The 22,614-nt window shown below is 35.3% G+C and overlaps 3 protein-coding genes across 5 annotated transcripts in view; all 3 read right to left on the minus strand.

Annotated features, from left to right (window-relative positions):
- Positions 1-7: 7 nt before the first annotated feature.
- On the minus strand, positions 8-13,181 carry LOC7478600 (wall-associated receptor kinase 2). Its single transcript, XM_052455593.1, has 4 exons — positions 12,919-13,181; positions 1,975-2,747; positions 1,643-1,792; positions 8-1,404 (listed from the first exon to the last, which is right to left on the minus strand). The coding sequence occupies exons 1-4, from the start codon at positions 13,020-13,022 to the stop codon at positions 251-253; spliced, it is 2,181 nt and encodes a 726-aa protein (XP_052311553.1). The 5' UTR covers positions 13,023-13,181; the 3' UTR covers positions 8-250.
- Positions 7,858-22,352, minus strand: LOC7460112 (wall-associated receptor kinase-like 8). 3 transcript variants are annotated; one of them, XM_052455592.1, is made up of 5 exons: positions 21,267-22,352; positions 11,075-11,227; positions 9,206-9,555; positions 8,310-9,034; positions 7,858-8,129 (listed from the first exon to the last, which is right to left on the minus strand). In XM_052455592.1, the coding sequence occupies exons 1-4, from the start codon at positions 22,141-22,143 to the stop codon at positions 8,339-8,341; spliced, it is 2,076 nt and encodes a 691-aa protein (XP_052311552.1). In that variant the 5' UTR covers positions 22,144-22,352; the 3' UTR covers positions 7,858-8,129; positions 8,310-8,338. The 3 variants fall into 3 exon arrangements, with proteins under 3 accessions (XP_052311552.1, XP_052311551.1, XP_024464374.1); XM_052455591.1 differs by having other exon boundaries at positions 8,310-9,555; positions 21,267-22,351; XM_024608606.2 differs by lacking the exons at positions 7,858-8,129; positions 8,310-9,034; positions 9,206-9,555; positions 11,075-11,227 and adding exons at positions 19,277-20,690; positions 20,929-21,078 and having other exon boundaries at positions 21,267-22,338.
- The window catches only part of LOC7460108 (structural maintenance of chromosomes protein 3), a 38,988-nt gene continuing 33,526 nt past the window's right edge, over positions 17,153-22,614 (minus strand). The window contains exon 29 of the mRNA XM_052455588.1: positions 17,153-17,370. Coding sequence (XP_052311548.1) covers positions 17,168-17,370 — 203 coding nt within the window. The 3' untranslated portion in view covers positions 17,153-17,167. The remainder of the gene's footprint in view (positions 17,371-22,614) is intronic.

Genomic DNA, 22,614 nt, shown 5'->3' on the forward strand with positions numbered 1-22,614 from the left:
AAAAACCTACCATGTAAATTGATCGCTTTATTATGATCTTTATCTTGTAAACCCACAATTTTTACTTTACATGATGAAAAAAGAAAGGATAAATCCAGAAACATGTTGAGCTTGCAGGATCCTGGAGGCAATAATACTCAATCACTACCAATAAAGCTGCAACTTAATCAAACAACCTATTAAGTACACGCTTGACAACAGTTTCTTGGCCCTCCGAAAGTGCAGCATGTTTCCTTGGCAAATTCAAAATTTAAATGCTATCGGTGTAGTTTTCAATCTCAAAGGATATGACAGTTTGGGATTGACTCGTGGGAGGACTTGCGTTGTTGCGGAAAGATTGTGATGGTTCGCCTAGCAAGTGCTCTGTCTCATCGCTATTTTGCTGGGCCCATGATTTCTGATTAAGGGCTTTCAGCTTAGCAAGCTCCTCGGACACTTCCTTCATGGATGGGCGGTTTACTCCTATGCTATTCAGGCATCTTTTAGCAAGCTCAGCAACAGCTTCGATCTCATCCATCTCAGCTTCATCAGCAGCTTGAAAATCCAAAATTCCAAAAAGATCATTATTTTCCAATGCTGAGTTGAAGTACTGAATAAAGTTCCGTTTATTTCCTGACTTGGCATTTGAGTTTGGCTTCTCTCCAGTGAGAAGCTCCACAAGAACTACCCCAAAGCTATACACATCACTTTTTTCTGTTAAATTACCCGTCAGAAGATACTCTGGATCCAGGTAGCCGAAAGTTCCTTGTATTTTGGTGGCTAGAATATTGGTCTGGCCTGGAGAAATAAGCACCGAAGCTCCAAAATCTGCTACCTTTGCCGTGTAATTATCGTCTAATAGAATGTTCACCGACTTGACATCCCCGTGAATAACTGGAGGGTCTGCTAGAGAGTGCAAATAATCAAGCGCAAGAGCAGCCTCCGATGCAATCCTCAGACGATTGCTCCAGGAAGCCAATACCTGTGACCTTTTGTCATGGATGTGCTTGAAAAGGGTTCCATTTGAGATGAACTCGTAAACTAGTAATGGCACTTTGGTCTCCAAGAACAGGCCCAGGAGTTTTACCACGTTCTTGTGGTTGACCTGTGAAACGACGCAGATTTCATGTTGGAAATCCTCGTTCATCTGAGCTTTGTCCACCCCCTTGGACTTCTTGACAGCAACTACTGTATTGTCTGCTAAAATTCCTTTGTAAACTGAACCGAAACCACCTTCCCCGATTTTTTTATCATCGTCATAATTGTTGGTTGCTTTTGTCAGCTCTGCCTCACTGAAAATCCTTACTCTTTGATGCTTTAAAACCGTTCCCCCATTTTCTCTGAAGTTCTTGTCCTTTCTTCTTTTACTCAAGATCATGAAGAGCAATAGACAAATAATCACCAGGGAAACTATTGCGCCTACGACTGCATACAGAAAATCAATGGAAAACAAATGAATCTCTTGAACAGAAACGTTTCCATGCCATATTTAGTGGCTATGCTAATCTCATGTGTTGAGAGGGGGGAATAAAGGATGTATGCAAAGCAGAATCCAATAGCAGGAGCTTATTGGTTCTCCGAGTACTAAAGATGTAGCTCTGGAAGCAGTCAAAGAGAGCAATAGCAACCACTGGTATAGAAGAAAAATGCAAAGGACATTTACCTGCTATAATGGTAGTGATAGCAAATCCTTGACAACCTATTTTGCCATCACCATGCATGCCAAGAGAACATTTACATTCGTAATCTCCAATGGTGTTGTGGCATTTACCATGACATGTGTATTTCTTGGGATCCTTGCACTCATCAATATCTGCAAACATAACAAATTATGAGTTTACCTTAATTCAATACAATTTAGTCTACACGAATACAAATTCTAGAAAAAATCTGGCAGGTCTACGCATTTAGAAGTTGTTTTGTTTTATCAATATCTGAGAATGAACAATCTTTTAATTTCAATTACGTAACTACTGAAGGCATCTGTCGCTTTACCTTGGCACCCTTGTTCAAGATATGGGTTTCCTTCGAATCCTGCATTGCATGCGCAACGATATCCTTGACCATTATCGGAGTAATAGCAATTTGTATTGATGCCACAAGCATATGAACTCTTATTGGCCTGAGCCTTTTCGCATTTCTCGGTTTGAGCTACCCATTCGATCACAACATTTGATGTTTCAAAATCTGTTGGAGTTCGAGAGAGTGGCCAATCCGACAGGTCAAGGGAGTCTTTGTCCTCAAGGAAAGCAAAGCCACAAGGGTTAAATTCGGAAACATTCTTGTGGTTGTCAGTGCTCTGAATGGTAATATTCAGAGACTTGAGACCCTTTGGAATCGAGGTCTGGCAGCATCCAGAACCTGAGCAGGAATTATTCTTTGACATGGTAACATTTCTAGTGCATAAAGAGAGACAAGCAGCCCCGAATGTCACCTCCTCGTTGGTCACCGTGGCAACGGTATCACAACCAACTGCTGTGAACATATTTCGAGAGTCTGAAAATGTGAAGGGGCCTGATCCAAGTATCATATACGAGTTGAAAAGCCTGTCCTGCAGCCCTGATTTGTGATAGCAATCGAACGATATATAAACGCCTGCAGTGACTGTGCCATTCAGCAATGATATATTGCGAGCAGGCATGTTCTCTCCAAACCACAGTTCATGATGACCATCATCAGTGGAATTGCAATCTAGAAAGAAGTTTTCATTCATGGCACATCTTCGTTCCCCGATCCCAAACGGGTAAGGAACAATAACATCCCCACACCTTTCTTGGCAGCCATCTCTCACATCTGGATTTGCTGTTGTTGCAGCCACTAGTAGCAACATCATCAGCAAAAACACCCACCTCTGAAGTATCATTTTCTATACACCACCACCCAACTTAATATATGTATACAAAGAAGCTCCAAACCAACTCTCTCCCGCTAACTTTTAATTGTGCAACTTCATAATTTCCTGGTAGACAATATATAGCTAAGAGAGACTGACAGAAAACACTCATCATATGACCAATTCTGAGATGATCAGGTCAACGAATCTATTCTTTCTGTAATGAGGCCCAGTAATGAATCATGAAGACTAAAATAAATGATGCGAAAGAAACCAATAGGAGAAACAGTCAGGGAAAAGAAAAGTCCCTCCATAGAATACAGTATACCCCACACAGGCAGCCATATTGGAATATTTTCTCGTTTCTGCAAGCTAAGGTATTATAATCCAGTTACGGTTTAAAAAGTTAACAGTAGTAATTGATTTTTTTGTTTTATTTTTTTTAGATTTATATATTTTTTTATTCAATTAATTTATTCTCATTTAATTTTTATTTTGTTAAAAAATAAGATTATTGAGACGTTTTGAAAATATCATAAAGATATATTTTTATAATATTGACAAACATTCATCGATATCTTTTACAAATAATTATTGTTTTTTTTCCCGTTTTATTTGTTGTTGATATCTTATTTTTTAATGATATTATTAAATTAATCAAGTTTACTAAATTCATTTGAATCAATTTCCTGAACGTTATATTTTTAATTTTTTTAAGATATATTTAACTTTTTTTAATATTTTTTGTGCGATAAAAAAAGAGTTAGCATGTGACATAGCACAGACCATTGAACCAGTGCTACCTAGAAGTGGTCAAGCATTGTACCAAGTATCCATTTGTGTTTTTTGTTTTAAAGTGTTTTTGAAAAAAATAAAAAAATTATTTTTATTTTAAATTAATTTTTTAGTATTTAATTTTAGATCGTTTTGATGTATTAATATTAAAAATAAAATTTAAAAAATAAAAAATATTTTAAATTTTTTTTTAAGTGCAAAGTAATTTAAAAAACATATGTTAACACACTGCTAAATGTGAAGTGAATCACTGGCACCAAAATTACTAAATGATATCTTTAATTATCTCAGGAGTGGAAAAGATTTAACATGGACATGGGAGCTTTGGCAGCACCTTTCCCAGGTCATTTTCAGCCCATGATATGCCTACAAATCTTGAAATCTGAATTAATGAAATCCCCTCTTAAATATATTATAATACCTGAAATGTAATTAATAATTTGTAACAAGAAACAGAACTATTTCTGTTAAAAATACCATTATTATTATTATTATTATTATTATTATTATTATTATTATTATTATCACTAATCATTTCTTCATTGTTGTTTTGCTGCTGCTGTTGTTATTATTGATGTAATAAATTAGTGAATTAATTAGGAGAGTATCTTAATGATTAGTAGGTTAATTAATACAAACTCAAAGGGTACTAGTTTTTCAATTATTATTTTTAATTGTGTTACTTTGATGATTTTTTTATTTACTGTGTTAAAAAAAACCCCTCTTGGTTCAGGTACTCTTCTTTCTGTGATGCTCTTACTCCGACCTCTCAACTTCTTCGTTGGTATCTTATGGTGACCACATCCGCTGGCATGTGAGTGGTGTAGACCGACGTCTGTGGCCCCAATTCTTTTGGAAAATTCAGTCTTTCTTGTATTATTTTATTTAATCCTATTGGAAAATATCCCATCCTAAGTCAATAGACAATGAGGCCTGAAGACTAAAACAAATGTTGTGAAGGAAACTATATATATATATATATATATATATATATATATATATATATATATATATATATAGGAGAAACAGACAATGAAAAGAAAACTCCATCCTCATAATACAGTTCTATCGGGGGATACCCCACCACAGAGACAGCCATTTTGGAATATTTTATTCTTTAGGTTCCCTTTTCCTCAAGGTATGTTGTAGATCTCATTGGAAGATTTACTCTTTGAAAATGAACATAAAGCGTGTTAGTTTTCTTCTTCACAAAGCGTTTTTAAAGGTTTTTGAATTCTTTTTCTTTAAATTCTTTTTTTTTATATATATATTTTAATCGTTTTGAAACTGCAGCGTTTCCAAACAAGCCCTCGCAGTCTTTACTCAAAAGGGATGTTTAACAACTATGCTTGAAACAAAGCAGATGCATACAATTTCTTCTTTCAAGATTCTTTTCCTTTTTTATTACATGCGAGTAATTCGTAGAAGATGATCATACACTGTCAAACACTCAAGACTTTCCTTAACCTCAAGTAAGTACTGAACACCTTTTCTACGTATAGGTGAGAGTTTGTCGAGTTCAACTAGAATACAGAGTATGATTAATTCGAGGAAATCCACGGTCTCGAATATTTAATTGATGGTAAATGTTTTTGATGTTTTTTTCATTAACAAGAAGATTTTAAATATAATTAGGAATAACAACTGACCGAATTATCAGCACTCAAATCATAAAAATAACATAACTACTTATGCTGATATTCAGCTAACAACCCAAGCTGAAGACCTATTCTTAAGCTAAAATACTTGGCTGTAAATCAACAAATTAAGAACAAGTCTTAACCTGATACCATGTATAATTATTGGACTCAACATCAAACTCAACTGCACTCTAGACTTAACTAAATTAAATAATAAGAAATAAATATCTCATTAGGATAATTCTTTTGGAAAATTCAGTCTTTCTTGTATTATTTTATTTAATCCTATTGGAAAATATCCCATCCTAAGTCATTAGACAATGAGGCCTGAAGACTAAAACAAATGTTGTGAAGGAAACTATATATAGGAGAAACTGACATCTGTGGTTCCATGAGACCACTTCTTTTTAAAAATTCTGTCTTTCTTTTATTTATTTATATTCCTATTGAAAAATATCCCATCGTAAGTCATTTGTCAAAGAGGCCCCAGTGCTCAATCATGGAGACTATAATAAATGTTGTGAAGGAAACTATATATAGGAGAAACAGACAATAAAAAGAAAACTCCATCCTGAGAATACAGTTCTATCGGGATACCCCACCACAGAGGCAGCCATTTTGGAATATTTTATTCTTTCTGCAAGCCAGGTTCCCTTTTCCTCAAATACAAATGGCAATGTTTTCTCTTTGGAAAATTTTACTTCTGAGAACTAACAAAGTGTGTTTGTTTACTTTTGAGAACGAACGAAAATTTTACTTTTAAAGCATTTTTTATTTTTTTAATAAATTATTTTTACGACCAACAAGCTCTTCACCCAGACTCTACAGTCTGGTGACATGTTCATGTTCCCTAAGGGTCTTGTCCACTTCCAATACAACGCGGATTCTCAGAATTCAGCTCTCGCAATCTCTGCTTCCGGAAGTGCTAGTGCAGGGACCGTATCACTTCCTACCACCCTTTTCGCCACCAGCATTGACGATAACATCTTGGCCAAGGTCTTCAAGACTGATGTTGCCACCGTTCAAGCTCTCAAGGCTGGTCTTACGCCTTGAGGATGGGCTCCATAATTACCATTCTTTACTTGTTATTCTTCTTATGTTTTACTTTCCCCCTACTCTCTCTTTCAATCTGCTGATGATTTGTATTGAATAATCGCCCCCAATAGCCTAACAGGCCGGTGCATAAATTGTTCGTTTGTTCTTTGCTCAATCACATTGCTAGCGTCTATCTACCATATATATCAAACTACTCATAGTTATTGCACTCGATCGATTGAAAATTCTATTATCGTGTCATTTTGTATTTTTATTTCTTTTTTAGACAGATGAAGAATACTGATCGATGTTTGTAACGATCTATCATTTAAATCAAACTAATGACTACAAAAACAATAACATTGTAATGTTCATCGATTGTTATTATCAATAGCCTGCTGTATACGTGCATGCATGGTTGCCTCTCTGTTACTTTCTCCTCTCTCTCTCTCTCTCTGCATATATAAATCTTCCAAAACCTGAGCACATCATCAGAAATACCATGTCCAACGTCTTTACACTACTAGAAATTCATCTAAAACCAATAAAATTCCTAATAAAATAATTTTATCAGTAAATTGTGATGATAATTATCGAAGGACTATTTTTTAGTTTTTTTCTTGGCCGTTTTATTTCTTTGCAATTTATTTCTTTAATTATAATTGGTCATTTTTTTTAATTTGATAGTTATTCTTTTAATTTTTAATTTTTTTCATTGGCTTTTTTATAAAAGTTTTATTAGTTTTCAATTTTATCTTTCCATCAAAGTTTATGATGTGTTATTTTTTTAAAAAAATTGGTTCTCATTCTTTTATTTTTTTGTTGGAGGTATTTTTCTTTTAAATTTAACCCTCCATTCAAAAACTTTTAATTGCCCTCTAATTTATTTTTTATTTTAATTTTCACCATCATTCTTTTAATTACTATTTTTTATTTTAGATTCTTTTGTGTTGTTAATTTTTACCCTCTGTTTTATTCTTCAACGTTTAATTAATTTGTTAGGGATTATGCTTCACCATTTTTTCATGCATGATGCTTCTAGTTTAATAACCCAGAGTACATATTTGAAAAGTTGATGTTGGTTGATATATTTTTTTTACTTATTTTTTTTTCAATTCCATCATTTAGTATTAGTGTTTTTTTTTTTTTAAGAATTCACCATGTTGTTTTCTTTGATTTTTTTCTATAGAATTATCCCGATCTCATAACATGAATCATGAATTTTGCGTCACACCACATGTTGACTTGCCCTTTATTATTTATTTCATCATCATTCAGCATTAGTGTTTATTTTCAAGAATTGACTTTGTTGTTTTCTTTGATTTTTTTATATAAAATTATTCCGATCTCATTACCTGAGTTATGAGTTTTGCAGCACACCAGAGTTTGGCTCGCCCTTTATTATCTATATTACATATTTATTGCAATATCTCTAGTTGAATTAGATTTTTATCCTTTTTTATCTAATTTTGCAGCTCTATGAATTTTTTCACATGGTTTCATGTTTTTTATTTAAGAATTGTTTGTTTGTAGTTGTTGCATATTCTTTTATCATCTAATTAAATTTAAACCAACTTAAAAGAATGAACATAACTTTAACTTCAACAGGACCATCCGGCCACCATAGGGTATTTGCCATAACAGAAACAGAGGAGAGCTTGGGACTTTTACCCATAAATTAGCCTACAAGACAATAATCCCAGCCTTTGATTCCATTAGCAACAATCTGAGGAGGGACTGTAACAAACCAGTTTCCGTTCTCCTTCAGTGGATGACCCAGAAACTCAAGCATTCAAAGATGTCCCTTCTAGGCACACCAAGATCACTCCATTTCTTCTTGTGATTTGCTATATTTTCCCGAGGGGAGAAGAGAAATAATAAGATTAAGGAGAACGTGAGCAAGATTTATATAGAAGAAAAAACAGTGACAACGATGGCTTAAAGCATTTTCGCAAAAACAAATACCGAAACAAATGGTCTTAAGTTTATCCAAGAACATTAGGAAAAAAGAAAAAGGAAAAACTTACAGAGTCGAGACACGTTTCTTATTAATGGATCACCAAGTCTTGAAAGGGACCAAAGGTTCGACGTCAGATGATGATAGAGCCTGATCAACTTGAAAACTGCTGCAAGTAATTGATGTAGAAGCATCATCCCACGCACTGACTACTTCAGCCGTGATGCTCTCAGCTTCTTCGTTATTTTGTTGAACGTTCTTCTTTTGTGACAATTGAATGATCCTCTCCAACTCTGATGTGACTTGTTTCATTGTCGGTCGCTTTTTTCCATTCAAATTCAAGCATCTCATTGCAATATTAGCTACACAGATGACATCCTCCTTGGGGCAGTGCTCCTTAATTTGAGCATCAACAATATCTAAAATTCTGTTCTCTTCCATCAAAAGAACAAAATGTGCAGCCAAGTTTTTGCGTTCTTGTGACTCGTTTGTAAGAATTGCTTTTTGTCCAGTTAAGAGCTCAGCAAGAACTACTCCAAAACTATAAACATCACTCTTATCTGTATACTGACTGGACCAAAAGTATTCTGGGTCCAAGTAACCATAGGTGCCTTGCACACTAGTCGTCAAATGAGTTTGATAAACGGAGAGTGATCTTGAAGTCCCGAAATCAGCAATCTTTGCTCGATACTTGTGATCTAAGAGTATGTTGGTGGACTTTATATCTCGATGATAAATTGGAATGGAAGCTGCTGAGTGAAGATAGCAAAGTGCTCCGGCAGTTTCAGCAGCAATCTGTAATCTCATTTCCCATGATAAAGGGAACTCCTCGTTTTGGCGAAGGAGATACTCGGAAAGAGTTCCATTAGGAATAAATTCATAAACTAAAAGAGGAACTTCTGCCTCCAAACAGCAACCAAGTAGCCTGACTATATTTCTTTGGTTGATTTGTGAAAGAATACAGACCTCGTTGATGAATCCTTCAAGGTTTTCTTCACCCACCATTGTGGACCTTTTGACCGCAACAATTACTCCATCTGCTAGCATCCCTTTGTACACGGTACCTTGGCCACCTTGACCAAGTATCCTATTCACATTGAAACCATCTGTGGCAGTTTCCAACTCCTCTGAGCTAAATACTTTGGTTTTGGAAATACCACCTTGATCACTTGAGGATAAATGTTGCTGTAACAGTAGACCACCATTCTGTCTGAAAAACTTCTGTTTCAGTTTGATGCTCTTCCTTTTCTCCATGGTTTTGTATAGCCACCAGCTACCACTAACCAGTAACAACACTCCAACAACTCCAACAACAGCTGCATTTCTCAAAAAAAAATTAAAAAATAATAATTTCATGATTGATCATTATTTAATGTTCATATTAAGAGTCCATTTTGGGAATGCAGTAGTATATGCGTTCTCAAAATCAGAAGCAACAAAAGTATATTTGGAAATGTAGTACTCTATATGCGTTCTCAAAATCAGAAGCGACAAAAGTATATTAGAGTTTTACTGTGTTCCCAAAACGGTCTCTAAATCTAGTAAGATAAATAGCTCAATCTAAAAGTATATTTTCATTAATTATAAAAAATCTATAAGTCATAATATAATAGATATGAATATCTAATTATATACCGATTGAGTCATTAATCATTATTATATTGCAAACAAAAGTTAATCGATGAGCAGTATTGAAATTTTCTTATTTCTATAACATTTTCAAAAATTATAATTTTTTTAATTTCTAAAGCTTTATACAAAATTTTAAATGGTTGAGCATCTTCAAATAGGTTTTGTCATAGTTTTTCGAGGCAAAAAAATTATTCCTTTAAAGTTTTAAAAAATTTAAATTTATTTTAAGAAATTTATTTTTTATGTTTCATGAGATTTTCAAGAAAGAAAAGGATGATCCACTTTTATTTATTTATTTATTTATTTTATCCTATGAGAGAATAACTTGTCATTAAATATTGACTTTGAGTGGCATATGCAACAAAGCATTGGCGAGAGAAGGGGCTATCACTTTTCAATTATTTTCAAATAAAATTCTATGATAGATTTTCATATTTTGAATATTTTTTAAAATAAAAAATAAACCAGTTTTTCGATTCGTCTAATTTTGTAATTGAACTGAAATTAAACTGAATTATAAAACCTAGCAAAGTGAATTAGATGAACAAAACTAACATAGCTAGTTTTGGCGTCGATTTTCATGGTGTCGAGGAGAGTGGCACAGCTGGTCACGGTGCTGCTGCTAGAAATTGCGAGGAGATCAGGTGGTTGGTTTTTCGGAGGAGTTCGGGTGTTTTGTGAGGCTACTGCTGTCAGGATGAAAGGAGGAAGAAGGAGACAGTCCATCTGTGGATTTCCAGCTGGAGTTGGCGTGGATTTGATGGTTTGGAGGAAGAGTGGCGCGGATGGTTCGTCTGGCTATGGTGGCTGGGATGGTGGATCTGTGGCGGCTGGTATCTGGTGGAGAGAGAAGTGGGGAATGGTAGTTTTGTATTTTTATCTTTAGGGTTGTTTTATTAGGGGTCATTTTATTTCGTAGCTATACAGTGTTGGCAAGTCTTATAACATTATTTTATTATTTATTTTAAAATATATTAAAATAATATTTTTTATTTTTTAAAATTATTTTTAATATTAATATATTAAAACAATATAAAAATATAAAAAATAATTTTTTAAAAATATAAAATTTTAAAAAACACAATTTCAAAACCAATCAGCCACTCAATATGCTTGCATAAATTACATATAGGATAATTGAAAAACAAGGAATACGTGCCACTGCCACGTAAGAAGTGGATGCATACGAATGACATTAATTACCTGCAATAATAATTGTGATGATGCGAAACCCAAGGCAACCTCTCTTGCCATCACCATGCATGCCAAGTGGACATTTACATTCGTAATTCCCAATGGTGTTATGGCATTTACCATGACATGGGTATCTCTTGCCATCCCTGCACTCATCGATATCTGTGAACATAACAAATTACGAATTTACATTAATTCAACACAGTGAAAGTTCTAAGAAGTTCTGAGGAGTTGTTTCGTTTTACCAAATTATGAATTTACTATAACTGTGGATTTTGAAGTTGTTTTGTTTCAAGTATATCTGAGAAGAGGAATGAACAGTATTTTAATTTCAATCACTCAACTAGTGAAGGCATCTGTCACTTTACCTTGGCATCTGTCACGGGGTTAAATTTTTCGCAACTAAACTTAACCCAATGCGGCAGTCTAGCCCCAACTAGACTCAGCCTTGCCTCACCCTTTCACTCGTGTTTTCCTACGACTATGTGTTTCGCTCACTCAAGGAGGTTCTCACACTCGCCTCGTCGTAGACAACAAATAAACACAAGCAACACAAGCACACTAGAGTTTTACAAGAATCCCTCTCAACCTTTATTTATCTCGTCAACAAAGGAATACACAAAAATGGTGTGTGCTATGCACAAATCGCATGCTACACAGCAGAGGCTTGGCAGCCTATTTATAGCCAAATGTGAGATTCCATCCTCACCCATAATCCCCTAATTTCGGGGCATAGTGGAGCATTATCTCCCGCATGATCACCCTTTACATGGACTAGTGGAGCACTACCTTCCCCATTATCCTTAGTGGGTTGGTGAAGCACTTTGTCCTCCATTATCTGGCCCCTCCACCCATGATTCTGCCTGCCCTCATAGCAGCCCCAATTGTCTGCCTTGCTGTGTCAGCTGCTGACTTAGAAAGTCCATTGTCTAAGCCCCACGTCCATGCCAAGTCGCCAGCTCAAAGATTTGCACAGACCCTTGCACGCTGCCTGCCGAATTCGTTTCTGCCGCAGTCCATCGCTGCCGAATTCTAGGCAATGTGCCTTCGTTGGCGCGCCCCGCGCCTAGACTTCTAACAGCATCCTTTTTCAAGATATGGGTTTCCTTAATTCGAACCCTTCATTGCATGCGCAACGATATCCTTGACCATTATCGGATTAGTAGCAATTTGTATTGATGCCACAAGCATATGAACTCTTATTGCCCTGAGCATTTTCGCATGTCTCGGTTTGAGCTACCCATTCGATCACCACATTTGATGTTTCCAAATCTGTTGGAGTACGAGAGAGTGGCCAATCCGACAGGTCAAGGGAGTCTATGTCCTCAACGAAAGCAAAGCCACAGGGGTTAAATTCGGAAACATCCACGTGGTTGCTAATGCTCTGAATGGTAATATTCATAGACTTGAGGCCCTTTGGAATCGAGGTCTGGCAGCATCCAGAACCTGAGCAGGAATTATTCTTTGACATGGTAACATTTCTAGTGCATAAAGAGAGACAAGCAGACCCGAATGTCACCTCCTCGTCGGTCACCATGGCAGTGGTGTCACAACCAACAGCTGTGAACACATTTCGAGAGTCTGAAATTGTGAAGGGGCCTGATCCAAGTGAGATAAACTGATTGAAAATCCGCGACCTCCGCCCTGACTTGTCATAGCAATCGAACGATGCAAAAATGCCTACAGTGACTGTGCCATTCAGCAATGATATATTGCGAGCAGGCATGTTCTCTCCAAACCACAGTTCATGATGACCATCATCAGTGGAAGTGCAGTCTAGAAAGAAGTTTTCGTTCATGGCACATCTTTGTTCCCCAATCCCAAACGGGAAAGGAACAATAACATCCCCACACCTTTCTTGGCAGCCAGGTTTCACATCTGGATTTGCTGTTGCTCCTGTTACTGCAGCCACTAGTAGCAACATCATCAGCAAAAACACCCACCTCTGAAGTATCATTTTCTATACACCACCACCCGACTTAATATATGTATACAAGGAAGCTCCGAACCAACTCTCTCCCGCTAATTTTTAATTGTGCAACTTCATTTCCTGGTAGACAATATATAGCAAAGAGAGACTAACAGAAAACACTCATCAGATGACATAGATGATCAGGTCAATGAAGTCAATTGCGAGTCATTTCTTCGATCTTTCTTTTATAGCAATCCAAAATTAACCCAAATGTGACGTAATTAGATTTATTGTATTAAGATTTCTATTCTTTCAAGTTCGGAAAATATCCCATCCGAAGTCATGAGTCAATGAATCGTGAAGACTAAAATGAATGGTGTGAAAGAAACCAATAGGAGAAACAGACAGGGAAAAGAAAAGTCCCTCCTGAGAATACAGTATACCCCACAAAAGGCAGCCATATTGGAATATTTTCTTGTTTTTGCAAGCTAAGGTTCCCTTTCCTCAATAAAAATGGGCATGGAAAATTTACTTCTGAGAATGAACATAACTTTATCATAGTAAACTTCAACAAGAACAGCCTTTGGGACTTTTACCCATAAATTAACCTACAAGACAATAATCCCAGACTTTGGCGCCATTAGCAACATTTATGTTTAGTGATTTCGGTATTATAATCTAGATTATAATTTAAAAAAATAATAGTAATTAAATTTTTTTTTGTTCTATTATTTTAAATTCATATTTTTTTATTATTTTTCTTTCTATACAATTATCCTATTCTCATTTAATTTTTATTTTGTTAAGAAATAAAATCATTGAGATGTTTGGGGAATATTATGAAAATATATTTTCATAATATTAGTAAGCGTTTATTTTTTGTATTGATTTTTTTTTCGTTTTATTTGTTGTTGGTATCTTATTTTTTAATGATATTATTAAATTAACCAGGTTTATTAAACTCATTTGAGTTAATTACCTAAACATTATATTTTTTATTTTTTAAGAAATATTTAATTCTTTTTTATTTTTTTTATGCTATAAAAAAAATTAACCCTCGGTATAGCATAGACCACCTAATTAGTTGTACCAAGCGTCCATTTATTTTTTCTTTCCATAGTGTTTTTGAAAAAAATTAAAAAGATTATTTTTTATTTTTCATTAAGTTTTTAGTATTTTTAGATAGTTTTTATGTGTTAATGTTAAAAATAAAATTTAAAAAATAAAAAAATATTTTAATATATTTTTAAGTAAAAGTAATTTAAAAAACATATGTTAACAGACTGCTAAATGTGAAGTGAATCACTGGCACCAAAATTACTAAATGATATCTTTAATTATCTCAGGAGTGGAAAAGATTTAACATGGACATGGGAGCTTTGGCAGCACCTTTCCCAGGTCATTTTCAGCCCATGATATGCCTACAAATTTGAAATCTGAATTAATGAAATCCCCTCTTAAATATATTATAATACCTGAAATGTAATTAATAATTTGTAACAAGAAGAATATCATTATTATTATCACTAATCATTTCTTCATTGTTGTTTTGCTGCTGCTGCTGTTATCATTGATGTAATTAATTAGTGAATTAATTAGGAGAGTATCTTAATGATTAGTAGGTTAATTAATACAAACTCAAAGGGTGCTAGTTTTTCAATTACTTTTTTAATTGTGTTACTTTGCTATCTCTGTTTAGTTTTAGTATCTTGATGATTAAACTTGCTCAAAGCAGCAGCAGCAGCATTCACAAGAGGGGTTGAAAAAGGCTCTCATACCTCTTTGAAAAACTGCAGTTCTTCCATCCTTTCACACTCTCCTCATCCTCAACGTTTGTGATATATCCCACAGTTTTGCCAACATTAAAAAAATTATTGGAAGCAATGGTTGTTTAGTCTGAAATCAATGCAACATCAAAATTTATAAAGATTCAGTGTTAAACAAATAAGATTCAAGAGGATGGTTAAGGCCATGTTTGTTTCCCGGAATTCACTTTCCGGGAAACCACTTTCCAAACTTTCCTGTGTTTGTTTGCCATTAGGAAATTTGGTCAACGGAAAACACTTTCCGGTCAACGAAAATACTTTCCGGTCAACGGAAAACACTTTCCAGTCAAAGAAAAATTTGGTTTGGTTTCCAGGAAAATGTTTTCCCTTTTAATTGTTATTTGCTTTTCCTTTTTCATTTTTTAATTGAATTTTTTTATCTATCAAATTTGGTCCTCATTCTTTTAATTGTTACTTATTGTATTTGAAATAATTTATGAAATGTTAATTATTATTATTTTAATTTTTTCATCTTTGAATTTTTTTTATTTTTTAGATTTGATCTCTATTATTTTGATTATTATTTATTTTATTTGAGATAATTTATGAAATTATTTTTTTTCAATTTCATTCTCATTCAACTTTTTAATTTGTAAGATTTGTTCCTCATTATTTTAATAAACTTGAAAAAAATAAAACATTAATAAGTTATTTTCCAGCTCATTTTCCATAACATAAGCAAACACTGGAAAGTGTTTTCCAACTTATTTTCCATTATACTACCAAACATCGAAAAATAATTCACTTTCCCAGAATTTATTTTTCTGGAATTCACTTTCCAAAAGAAAACTACTTTCCAGTAAACAAACGGGGCCCAAAGGGGAGATAACATGACGTGACATGAGGGAGATGGAGAAGGGAAAGAAAAAGTATCTTAAACCAAAATTTAACCCAAATGTGATGTAAGAAAAGTCTAGTGGAATTGGATATTTTAATAATAAAATTATAAATTAAAGTTGTTTGGACGACAGAAAAGGAAAGGGTTCTTTCCCAGCTAGCTTTTAAGCACTGGTTCAGCTGCTCATCTTTCTGTGATGCTCTTACTCCGACCGCTCAACTTCGTCGTTGGCATCTTGTACTGTTCCCTCCCTGTCTGTCCACCTCTCCGAAGACAATATCTTGGGTGGTGACCACATCCTCTGGGATGTGATGTTAATTTGGACATAGAATCGAGTCCTTGTGAATGGGCAGAGCCAGGGAACTGACGTCTGTGGTCCCATGAGGCCAATTCTTTTAAAAATAAAAAATAATTAAAATCTCTAAAGATTATTGTTCCAAACAAATTATATGAAAGATCTAGCAAAAATATTTATAAACTAATGGAATAGATCTAAGCGTAAAAAGAGATCTGGTTATGCCATATCAGAACAACTGTTCAAAAGAGTTGTAAATTTTGATCCGACCATTGGATTACGCTTAAAATTTTACAAGAGTTTCTAGGGGCTATTTTTTTTATTGTAGCTACTGCATAGCTAAATAGATTGTCGGATCTTTGAATATAAAAAATCTCGCCGAGACCTTATGGTTTTGATAAATTTGAGATTTTTCTTGTTATTTTTTGGAATCTGTTGACTAGTTTCACTGATCTTTACGAACTGGTTGACTGGTTGAGCCAGAAACAACATAGCTTGACCATGTCGTATTTTTAAAACATGACATCGTCAAACTATGTTATTTTGTCAAATTTTTTTGCTTCTATATAATTCGTTAATTTTTTTAATTTTGTGTTCTAATTGCACAATTTATCCCTTTTTTCTCATTTTTAATTTTGTGTTCCAATTGCACAATTTATCCCTTTTTTCTCATTACAAATGGGTTGTTTTTTCATTGGAAAATTTACTTTTAAGAATGAACATAAAGTATGTTTGTCTTCTTCTTCTTTCAAAAAACGTTTTTAAAGATTTTAAATTTTTTTTTCTTTAAATTAAATTTTTTTTAATCAATTTGAAAATGAGCAATCATTTTTTTTTATGTTTTTTAGTAGGTTAAAACATCGTTTCCAAACAAGCCCTCGCCGTCTTTACTCAAAACAAAAGGGATGTTTAACAACTATGCTTGCAACAAAGCAGAGGACAAACCATGCATACAATTTCTTCTTTCAAGATTCTTTTCTTTTTTTATTACATGCGAGTAATTCGTAGAAGATCATACACTGCCAAACACTCAAGACTTTCCTTGACCTCAAGTAACTGAACACCTTTTCTACGTAGGTGAGAGTTGCATGTGATTTCAAGGAACAGTATTAAGCTAAGATTTCAGCAAAGCGGGGAAACTTGCTCAAAGCAGTAGCATTCACAACAGGGGTTGAAATGGCTTTCATACCTCTTTGAAATACTGCAGTGCCATGGACTTCATGCTGCCCCTTCATCGAGAACACATGCTCGCGCCGGTTCTTTGGTCGTGCTCGATAAAATCTAGTGCATCTTCCTTGGAGACAACATTGACACGGCTCACCCTGTTTTTGTGTGTCACCACATATAACTTGTCAGCAACCTTCACAAGTTCTGGCCTGAAAGTGGTGGTTATAAATTGTGTGTTTGCCATATCAGCCAGGCGACGAATCATGTCTAGCGAACAAAGTAATTAAGGATCACCTCCAATGGTTACATCTGATTAATAAACAATAGCTAAATACAATACAGGGCACACATAACTACACACCAACAGCACTTTAGATTTTCTGTATCCACATTTCTGCAGAAAAATAAACGCAGACCTTCACTTTCACACCTATGTATTTCTCAACCCTTCCCTCCAAATCTGCCTCACGAGGTCCGTCATCATCATAATCATCATCCCCACGATCACCTTCATGTCAAGATACCATAGATGTAAGCCATGACATTTTTAAAATGCACTCCTACAGCATCAAAATCAAGAAGAATACTGATTAAGCTTGGAAAACAATAAAAAACACAAATGAAAAATGATTTTTATTTAAAATTTTTTAAAATCAACTAAATAAATCAGTAATAAAACAATTAATTAATCAATCAAACCCAAAGTAAAATCTTCAAAACTCTAATCTTCAACAAAACAAAAAATCAAAGCTAAATAACATAATTATACATAACAATCTCATATTTTAAACTTATTTTCTTTACCTATCTTCTGATTCCTTTATCTCTTTCCCTCTTCTCTATTCTTCTTTCTCCCTTTTCTTCTCTCGTGCCTGTTCTCTTTCTCTCAAATTAGATTTTCCTCTTTTTATTTTTTTTATTCTATTTATATTTGTCAAGCTTTATTCAATTATAACAATACATCTTATTTATTTATACCTATATTTAAGCCTCCAAGTGCCTTTTCCAATTTATTTTTCCAAAACATCACAATTAAAATTACGTAGGTGTTGTAACGGTGTTAGAATGCAGATTTATTTATTAAATTTCAACTGCTCTATTTTAAGGCAATAATTGAAGTCAAAACCCTAAACTTATTCTAACAGTAGACGTTGCGAAATTCTTGTTCAGAGAAAACAAGCCATGAGATTGTATTTTCCTGATAGATACATAATTAATTCCGCTAAAAAATGATGGGTGAGACTGCTGCAAACAGTGTTGCTTTTGCTTTTGATATTCTCTACTTCTTCTCTATGTGATTTTTGATTTGTGCAACTGTTGGATTGTCTAACAGAGTTGGCACTTCATATACTCGTTCAATTGCTTCCCATAGATCATTAGCATAGATCATTAACATCAAGATAGGCTTCAATTCTAACAGCCCATACTTGATAATTGATCCCATCAAATATTGGAGGTGCAACTGTAGTAAATGGTATTTTTAAGTTCATACTGGATGTGTTGTGTTTAGATGAAAAGTATTTGAAGGTTGTGTTTAGGCTCTCTCAATCTCACAAGTATTTGAAGGTTGTATTTAGGATCTCTCAATCTCACAAGTCCCTCAAGAAAATTAACTCTGATACCAATTTGTTATATATATTGAAGAGAAAACAAAATTTTGTTGTTGTAGTTGCAGCAGAACACATTACTTTATTGATTTTCAATACAATTATTTATACAATAAGAAAAAACAGAATTGCAAGATATTTTCCTAGGATATCTGATTTTCTGTTACATGGAATAAAAATAGCCATTAGACTAGCAACAAGAAACAAACTCTAATACTGTAAACAAACTCACATTCTGCTGAGATTTTGTTTTGCTTCTAGAGTCATTCTTGGTCAACACCAAGCATGAAGTATCTGACGAGTTATCTAGGCTAACAGCACTTCATGAATGCTTGTGCGGTCAGAAAAATAGTGGAGATATAATCTTTGCCAGGCAAATCATCACTCTTCTCCATGAGAATGCAAGTCCTTGAATAAGTGAACCAAAGATGGGTTCCTTATTGAAGTCCAGAAATTCCGCTACAATCACAAAGTTCAATTAAATGCTACGTTGAAGTCCAAAATCATGCTGATCGCTTTATTATGATCTTTATATCACATCTCAGGAATGGCATTTCGGTCCATGGTTCCACAAAATCTACCATGCAAGGTAAATTAATCGCTTTATTATGATCTTTATCCTGTAAACCCACAATTTTTACTTTACATGATGAAAAAAGAAAGGATAAATCCAGAAACATGTTGAGCTTGCAGGATCCTGGAGACAATAATACTCAATCACTACCAATAAAGCTGCAACTTAATCAAACAAACTATTTAGTACACGCTTGACAACAATTTCTTGGCCCTCCGAAAGTGCAGCATGTTTCCTTGGCAAATTCCAATTTTAAATGCTATCGGTGTAGTTTTCAATCTCCAAGGATATGACAGTTTGGGATTGACTCGTGGGAGGACTTGCGTTGTTGCGGAAAGATTGTGATGATTCGCCTAGCAAGTGCTCTGTCTCATCGCTATTTTGCTGGGCCCATGATTTCTGATTAAGGGCTTTCAGCTTAGCAAGCTCCTCTGACACTTCCTTCATGGATGGGCGGTTTACTCCTGTGCTATTCAGACATCTTTTAGCAAGCTCTGCAACAGCTTCTATCTCATCCATCTCAGCTTCATCAGCTGCTTGGAAATCCAAAATCCCAAAAACATCATTATTTTCCAATGCTGAGTTGAAGTACTGAATAAAGTTCCGTTTCTTTCCTGACTTGGCATTTGAGTTTGGCTTCTCCCCTGTGAGAAGCTCCACAAGAACTACTCCAAAGCTATAGACATCACTTTTTTCAGTTAAATTACCCGTCATAAGATACTCTGGATCCAGGTAGCCGAAAGTTCCTTGTATTTTCGTGGCTAAAATATTGGTCTGGCCTGGAGAAATAAGCACCGAAGCTCCAAAATCTGCTACCTTTGCCGTGTAATTATCGTCTAATAGAATGTTCACCGACTTGACATCTCCGTGAATAACTGGAGGGTCTGCTAGAGAGTGCAAATAATCAAGCGCAAGAGCAGCCTCCGATGCAATCCTTAGACGATTGCTCCAGGAAGCCAATACCTGTGACCTTTTGTCATGGATGTGCTTGAAAAGGGTTCCATTTGAGATGAACTCGTAAACTAGTAATGGCACTTTGGTCTCCAAGCACAGGCCCAGGAGTTTTACCACGTTCTTGTGGTTGACCTGTGAAACAACGCAGATTTCATGTTGGAAATCCTCGTTCATCTGAGCTTTGTCCACCCCCTTGGACTTCTTGACAGCAACTACTGTATTGTCTGCTAAAACTCCTTTGTAAACTGAACCGAAACCACCTTCCCCGAGTTTTTTATCATCATCATAATTGTTGGTTGCTTTTGTCAGCTCTGCCTCACTGAAAATCCTTACTCTTTGATGCTTTAAAACCATTCCCCCATTTTCTCTGAAGTTCTTGTCCTTTCTTCTTTTACTCAAGATCATGAAGAGCAATAGACAAATAATCACCAGGGAAACTATGGCGCCTACGACTGCATACAGAAAATCAATGGAAAACAAATGAATCTCTTGAACAGAAACGTTTCCATGCCATATTTAGTGGCTATGCTAATCTCATGTGTTGAGAGGGAGGAATAAAGGATGTATGCAAAGCAGAATCCAATAACAGGAGCTTATTGGTTCTCTGAGTACTAAAGATGGAGCTCTGGAAGCAATCAAAGCAAGCAATAGCAACCACTGGTATAGAAGAAAAATGCAAAGGACATTTACCTGCTATAATGGTAGTGATAGCAAATCCTTGACAACCTACTTTGCCATCACCATGCATGCCAAGTGAACATTTACATTCGTAATCCCCAATGGTGTTGTGGCATTTACCATAACATGTGTATGTTTCAGGATACTTGCACTCATCAATATCTGCAGACATAACAAATCATGAATTGACCTTAATTCAATACAATATAGTCTACACGAATAAAAATTCTAGAAAAGTTCTGGCAGGTCTACGCATTTAGAAGTTGTTTTGTTTCATCAATATCTGAGAATAAGAATGAACCATCTTTTAATTTCAATTACGTAACTAGTGAAGGCATCTGTCACTTTACCTTGGCATCCTTTTTCAAGATATGGGTTTCCTTCGAACCCTTCATTGCATGCGCAACGATATCCTTGACCATTATCAGAGTAATTGCAATTTGTATTGATGCCACAAGCATATGAACTCTTATTGGCCTGAGCCTTTTCGCATGTCTCGGTTTGAGCTACCCATTCGATCACAACATTTGATGTATCATTAGGTTTTGGGGTTCGAGAGAGTGGCCAATCCGACAGGTCAAGGGAGTCTTTGTCCTCAAGGAATGCAAAGCCACAGGGGTTAAATTCGAAAACATCCGTGTGGTTGTTAAAGCTCTGAATGGTAATATCCAGAGACTTGAGACCCTTTGGAATCGAGGTCTGGCAGCATCCAGAACCTGAGCAGGAATTATTCTTTGACATGGTAACATTTCTAGTGCATAAAGAGAGACAAGCAGCCCCGAATGTTGCGTCCATGTTGGTCACCATGGCAATGGTATCACAACCAACTGCTGTGAACATATTTCGAGAGTCTGAAAATGTGAAGGGGCCTGATCCAAGTGAGATGGACTGATTGAAAAGCTGCGATTGCCTCCCTGACTTGTTATAGCAATAGAGCGATGGATCAATGCCTACAGTGACTGTGCCATTCAGCAATGATATATTGCGAGCAGGTATGTTCTCTCCAAACCACAGTTCATGATGACCATCATCAGTGGAATTGCAATGTAGAAAGAAGTTTTCATTCATGGCACATCTTTGTTCCCCAATCCCAAACGGGTAAGGAACAATAACATCACCACACCTTTCTTGGCAGCCATCTTTCACATCTGGATTTGCTGTTGCTCCTGTTATTGCCGCCACCAGTAGCAACATCATCAGCAAAAACACCCACCTCTGAAGTCTCATTTCCTGTACACCACCCAACTTAATATATGTATACAAAGAAGCTCCAAACCAACTCGCCCCCGCTAATTTTTAGTTGTGCAACTTCATTTCCTGGTAGACAATATATAGCTAAGAGAGTCTGACAGAAAACACTCATCATATGACCAATTCCGAGATGATCAGGTCAATGAAGTCTTGCGAGTCCTTTCTTCGATCTTTCTTTTATGCAATCCAAAATTAATTAACCCAACTGTGATGTAATTAGATTTATTTTATTTAGTTTTCTATTCTTTCAAGTTCGGAAAATATCCCATCCGAAGTCATGAGTCAATGACGCCCCAGTAATGAATCATGAAGACTAAAATAAATGATGTGAAAGAAACCACTAGGAGAAAAAAATAGGGAAAAGAAAAGTCCCTCCTGAGAATACAGTATAACCCACAAAGGCAGCCATATTGGAATATTTTCTTGTTTCTGCAAGCTAAGGTTCCC

This window comes from Populus trichocarpa, chromosome 9 (genome assembly GCF_000002775.5).
Source record: "Populus trichocarpa isolate Nisqually-1 chromosome 9, P.trichocarpa_v4.1, whole genome shotgun sequence".
Lineage (NCBI taxonomy): Eukaryota > Viridiplantae > Streptophyta > Magnoliopsida > Malpighiales > Salicaceae > Populus > Populus trichocarpa.